The sequence below is a fragment of the Capsicum annuum genome, chromosome 11 (genome assembly GCF_002878395.1).
Source record: "Capsicum annuum cultivar UCD-10X-F1 chromosome 11, UCD10Xv1.1, whole genome shotgun sequence".
NCBI lineage: Eukaryota > Viridiplantae > Streptophyta > Magnoliopsida > Solanales > Solanaceae > Capsicum > Capsicum annuum.
In genome coordinates this window covers 204,092,197-204,098,846 of record NC_061121.1, presented here as the reverse complement: position 1 = coordinate 204,098,846, position 6,650 = coordinate 204,092,197, and the positions used below count along the sequence as shown (strand labels likewise).

Genomic DNA, 6,650 nt, shown 5'->3' with positions numbered 1-6,650 from the left:
GGAGGTGCAATAGAATAAAAATTTAAAAGTAAAAACAATCAATATTAATAATATGAAATCTTTAAATAGTAATTAATATAATAAAGAAAATAAGAAAAATAAAAGGTTTTTTTTTTTTTTTATAATGACACAATTTTCTTTACTCATATAAATTTGATTAGTAGTATGGGGAGAAAAATATTAATAATCTAATATCTTTAAATTGTGAATGGTTATCTTTTACTCATTTAAATTTGATTAAAAGTGGGGTAGTGGGATTGCAGAAATTAGAGGTGGGAGGGCGCGGGATTTTTTTAAAAATACAAATTGCGGGTGGAGATGGTGGTAAGGGGTGGAAGGGGGGTGAGGGTAGAGAAAAAAATTATTTTGTTTTTACTTTCATTGAGAAACAATATCATAATTGAAACTTTTTTAAGATGATAGAATTTAGCATGCTCGAACAAAATATTTTAACATGAAATATTAAAAATATTATTTTAATATTATTCGCACATCACACGGTTACGTACACTAGTTAATTTTTAAAAGCCATGTGACAATTTTGAATTCAAAAATAAGGAAATAGCTTTTTAAATTCGAAAAATAGAAATCCTTTAAAAAGAAAGGAAAATGTGCTTTATTTATTGAATAGCGAGGGTATACTTAATCCAATTTTTAATGAGATATATTAACTTTAAATCACAAAGATAGAAAGTATATCAAAACCTTTTTTCCTTATTTTATTTTTAAGAAGAAGAGGGAAGGTGATGGTGGGTGATGCACTAATAATTTTAATTATCCTATCAATAATTCAGCAATAAAAATATATTACAAAAAAATAATTAACTAAACCCAATCAATTTGGGGAAAGGCAACATGTCAAGCTTTCTTTTAAAGAACAAGAGGGAAGGTTGTCGTTGTTGGAGCTATGATAATTGTTGTTATTATAGTCTTATTAATTACTTACTACATCTCAAAGGATTTCTCGTGATTTTAAAAAAAAATTGTTTTAAATTATTTTCTTATTTTATTTTACTTGACCATTATATTAAAAATAAATATTTTATTTTATTTATTCAGTTTAACTATTTAAGAAAATCAAACTTAGAAAATTAAAATATTATTAATAAAATTAATTTAGTAATTATTATTAAAGATTACAAATATCTCATAAACAGAATAAGTATTAATTAAAAATATGATTTTTTAAATTATAAATAAAGATAAAATAGTCAAGAATTCCCCTAATTATTGTTTTATTAAAGAATGTGTAAAAGATCAATCCAACAAATAATTTGAAATGTAGTACTATTATTTAGCATTTTAAGATGCTTTCCCACATAAGTTAATCAGAAAGAGTTAGAGCCAATGAGCTGTTAGTCCAATACTATATTAACGGACCCCTCAAAAAGCATCAAAGTAGCAGCAAAAGTCCAGGGAATACAAGACAAATTACATCTTTTATATTTCTTCAAGGTTTAGCAATCAAAAAAAAATTCCAACAGACCTAAAAATATTTTGAAAGAACTTATGTCCACAACTTGAAACATTTCCAGGTTTTCACGAAGAGTCGAACCACAATCTGTCCACAACTTGAATATCCAACATTTGTAGGCTTCGAGGAAGCTAGGGCCGAACCACAAGAATATTATACACAACTACTCTGCTCTGCTTAATGCTTCTGGATCAAACTATTGGATGATAATATCCTCTAAAATCATCTGCGGAGAGTTGCTCGTAAGTGTTATGGTCACTAAATATAGTTTCATACACTAAAGCAGCGGAGGCTGAGCCAACAAATGGACCGATCCAGTAGATCCAGTGACTGTTCCATGTCCAACTAACAGCTGATGGACCGAAGGACAAAGCCGGGTTCATTGATGCACAGTTAATACCGCGAGCCAAGACGTTTGCACCAACAATGAAACCAATTGCAATAGGGGCAATCATTCTCATGTAATCTCTTTTAGGGTTAAGTGTAGTTGCATAAACTGTGTAAACAAGACTAAATGTCATTACCATCTCAAAAACAACTGAGTTCATTGGTTTTGCTACTGCTGTGAGAGAGAATGCTGATGTTTCCTGCATCAATTATTTTCAAGTTCATCGTTAGCTCATATAATTAGTACATGTAAACCTCTAGTCGAATATAGTCTCTAGAGGAAACGAATAGGGCAGAGCTCCTTTCAACAAAAAATTACACTATATATACAAGGTTAAAATTATGATGTTGAATCCTTTAATTAGCTTCGTAGTGTATTTACATTTTTGTATTCACTCACCGCTATTAGACACAATAGTACATCTTAGCAAACTATTTCATTATTTGTGTGCATTTCTCTCATAGACAAATCTAAGATCTAAAGTTCGTAGATTTAAAACGTGTGTCATCCTATTATGTGTATATATATGAGTACATAATTTGACCTGAAAGCTATATAAGTGCAGCGATCTATCTCAAAAGATATCCACTAACATATAGTTTGTATTAGATAAATGATTCTAATTTTTCTTAAAGCATATCAACTTTCAAATTGATTGTTCTATCAATGTCTTTCCCTTTGTATATAGAATGATGACTATGAATTACTAAACAAATTAAGTTCATGGCGAGGAGAGTGACATTACCAAACCATTATGGCCAATTTTTAGGAGCAAGCAAGCCACGACAGATCCAAGCAATTGAGCAATCCAATACAAAACACTTCTACAAAAGCTAATATGACCTCCCACAAAAGCGCCAAATGTGACAGCAGGATTTACATGACCCGCAGATATGTTTGCTCCCACAGTAATTGCTACAAAAAGAGAAAATGAATGTGCTATTGCCTCCCAAATCAGCCCGGCTTGCGTGGGTTTCCCTCCACTTGTTAACTTGGCTGTAAAACAAACACAATATTTCATTAAATCCAAACACGAAATGTACATAATAGTCAATATCATGCCTCAATATCAAACAAGTTAGACTTACTGGCTACGGCAGATCCTTGAGCTACAAAAACAAACATAAACATGGAAAAGAATTCAGCTGCGGCAGCCCTGAGGGTATCAGGATGTCTAGCCTCTTTCAAATTTCCAATCACAATTTTTGGAATTGGCATATTTTCTTTCAAATTTCCAATGACAATTTTTGGAATTGCCATATTTGCTTTCAAATTTTCAATGACAATTTTTGGAATTGGCATATTTGTTTTCTAGGAGAAGAAAAAGTTAAGATTTAACTGGTATTGCCACTTTTTTCTCTTTCTAATCTGTTTTGCTTTATTTCCAAAAGGTGGCAGTTTATATAGTGGATTAATAACTATTAAAAAATTGACAGGTATAGCCGATTGCTATCCGGTAGAGCAAGCTTTAGTTGACCCAAAACAATGTATTTAATTGTCACTTAATTAAAACATGAAATATGTGTAGTAATATTTTTTTTAAAGAACTTGTACTCTTCCCAAGGCAAATTGACATTACAATAATTGCCTATTTGCCTTCTATAACGAAGAAAAATATATCCTCATTAAAAAATACAACTATTAGTGTTTGACGCTTGTAAGTGATGAATAGTGAGGGACATATATTTTTAAGATTTGAAGATAGCTGGAAAACACAAAATGAAAAATATCAAGATACAGTTAAGATGCTTTCAGAATTTAGAGATATCAAAAAGTTCATAATGTGTGTAATGGTGTAATATGCATGTGATGTACATTCTTTTGGATATCGTATAAAATTTTCATGTGTGTATTGGTCTAATATGTATATAATTTACACGGGCGGATTTATGTGAACGTGTAGGGATGATACGGCATTCGAAAACCTACGTCGAAATTCTGTGTGTGTATGTGTATATATGTACAAGAAATATGATAAATAAATTACTTGTCACCCATTCTTGCAGAGAGCGGACGGTGTTGGTGGTAGATCTTCAAGTTTGGTCTTGTAAGGTAGCAAGTTCAATTCCTAGGTGGCACACATTTTTAGTATTATTTTTTTAAGTTAGTTTTAAGGTCTTTTGCCAAAAATAGCTCACGCCTCCGTATGCTATAGCCTTGGTTATTGGTCTGCAATCAAATATTTTAATTGTGAAAGATTTTAAACTTAATTTTTCCTTTTTTTTTATTAAAGCATGAAATATGCATGATTTACTAATTTCAATAATTTTTTTCCTCTTGCTTCTTCAAAATTTTAAAACTAAAAATTACACAAATACACAACTTATATTTTTAATATTACAAAAAATTTCAACTCCCTAAACATATTACAAAAATTCCAACATATACACAGAATGTTATGTATATGTCGGCAATGTTATGTATATTAATAGGGAGAGAGAGTAAAATAATTTAAAAAGTGAGAGAGAGTGTAATTATTGCCAAAAGAGTTGGTATTTATATTATTTATACATTTTAAAAATCATTCTCTTACTCTTAGTTCTACTGTCTAAATCATTTGAATGTATATGAAAAAAAATAGTAACTATGAAAATTTAGATTATTTTGAAGATTTTAATTTTCAAAATAGAATTTCGCAACAAAAAATGACATGAAAAATAGACTAAATTTCATTCGATTTCTTTCATTTCTTTGAAATTTTTGTTATTACGAGTGAAGACATAACATTATGTGGGTGAAATTCTTTGACCTCGTTATATTTTGTTTGTTACATAAATATGACAGTATTTATATATATTATTTTTCGGGTATACAAAATTTGTAATTTCGCAACACAAGTTCAAGAATAAATCAAGAACACTTATGAAGTTGTCCAACACCTTCAACACAAGATTAAAATGATCTTTCAAAGAAGTGTGTTTTCAGTTTCTTAAAGAAAAAAAGATGAAGCAGAAAAAAGTCAAGTCCTCCAAATTCACGGAGTGTCCTTAAGGAAATAATTCCCCTCAAGTACCCGAGGTTGCGGAATTTTCCTCCCAGGATAAAATGGTTTCACAACAAGAATGTAGCGGTACCTCAAACTTTCTGGTTTTCTTTGAACTCACCCAACGGGATATGATCACACAGAGTTTTTAGAAGCAAGAGAATATTTTTCTTAGGCAGAATTTTTTTTCATTCTAAACCTGTGGAAAAAATACAGGTTTATATAGCCATAAAGTGCCCCTTCCGAAAGGTGGCAATGGTTCATCCGAAAAAGTGTATCCTTTGGAAGAGTCATGTCTATTCATTCAAAATATTGTGTCTTTTTTTTAACAGACACAACTATCCGAACAGTCACTCCTTTTCCAAAACAATGTGTCTTTTCCTCAAAGTGTTGTGTCTCTCCATTTTCCATTCACACCAATTGGACCCAACAATCCCCAACATGATGGGGAATGACTATTCTTTGTAAAACTTTACGGAGAAGTATATGATCATCAAGCAATGACTGATTTCATCTGGATAAATGGGTTTCCCTTTGAACTTTTCATAGTAAACATGCATCGGATGCACTCGGTCAATCGGTAGATTTGATATCTTTGAACCGTCGAGCTTTATTGTACACCTAGATAACACATGTCACACAATCAGCCTTTTACCGTTTATGGTTCTCACGGTTTTGTTAGTTTCAACCATGAACATGTCCCGGCCTCATGAGAGCTTAGAGAATAGACCTTTACTAACATTCTCCTTGAAGCGGCTTCGACTTTGCCCTCACATAGGTCATTTCTAAACGTTTAATCCTGTAGATTAAACTATTTGGTCAAATCTGCCAAATTTAGATAATCATTAAAAAACTTCACACCATAAGTCTTATCCTTATTTACTAAACATTGTTTACATCATGAGAACTGTTGGGTAAATTGACAATGTTGAAACTGTCAGACATAACTTTGTTTGATCTCCTTGAACCTAGCTCTTGGGATCTCCAGTATTCTAGGTAGAGTTACCGACATGCTGACTTGTCCTAGGCCATAAACTCATTCCCTTGGATGTTCTCTCAACAGCCTTTTGTAAGTGGATTTGACATATTATCCTTTGACTTTATATAGTCAACACTGATAATTCCACTAGAGAGAAGTTCTCTAATGGTATTATATCTCCATTATATATGACAAGATTTAACGTTATACATCATGCTCCCTGCCCTACCTATTGCCGCTTAGCTATCGTAGTGTATACATACTGGTGTCGCTGATTTGGGCCAATAAGAAATATCTTCCAAGAAATTCTAGAGCCATTTTGATTCTTTACTGACTTTATCCAATGCTATAAATTCAGATTCCATTATGGAGCGAGCAATACATGTCTGTTTAGATAATTTCCAAGAGACCGCTCCTCCACCGATAGTAAATACATATCCACTCGTGGATTTTACTTTGTTCTATCCGGTGACCCAATGTGCATCACTATATCCTTCAAGTACCGTAGGATATTTATTATAATGCAAAGCATAGTCTTGAGTATACTTAAGATACCCAAAAACTCTTTTCATTGCCATCCAATGAGTTTTTTTGGAATCGTGTACAGACTCAACTTACTAATAGTGCATGCTATGTCTAGTCGTGTATAATTCAATATATACATTAAACATCTCAATACTCTTACGTACTCCTATTGTAAGTTACTTTCACCTTCATTCTTTCGAAGTGCAAAGCTCACATCTAATGGAGTCTTGGCAATACCAAATTGCATATACTTGAATTTGTCAAGTACCTTTTTCAATATAATGAGACTGTGACAGTACCA

The 6,650-nt window shown here is 31.8% G+C and overlaps 1 protein-coding gene across 1 annotated transcript; it reads right to left on the bottom strand.

Annotated features, from left to right (window-relative positions):
• Positions 1-1,270: 1,270 nt before the first annotated feature.
• On the bottom strand, positions 1,271-3,240 carry LOC107848554 (aquaporin TIP1-3). Its single transcript, XM_016693349.2, has 3 exons — positions 2,951-3,240; positions 2,608-2,858; positions 1,271-2,061 (listed from the first exon to the last, which is right to left on the bottom strand). Exons 1-3 carry the CDS (start codon positions 3,162-3,164, stop codon positions 1,666-1,668), a joined length of 861 nt encoding a protein of 286 aa, XP_016548835.1. The 5' UTR covers positions 3,165-3,240; the 3' UTR covers positions 1,271-1,665.
• Positions 3,241-6,650: the final 3,410 nt, after the last annotated feature.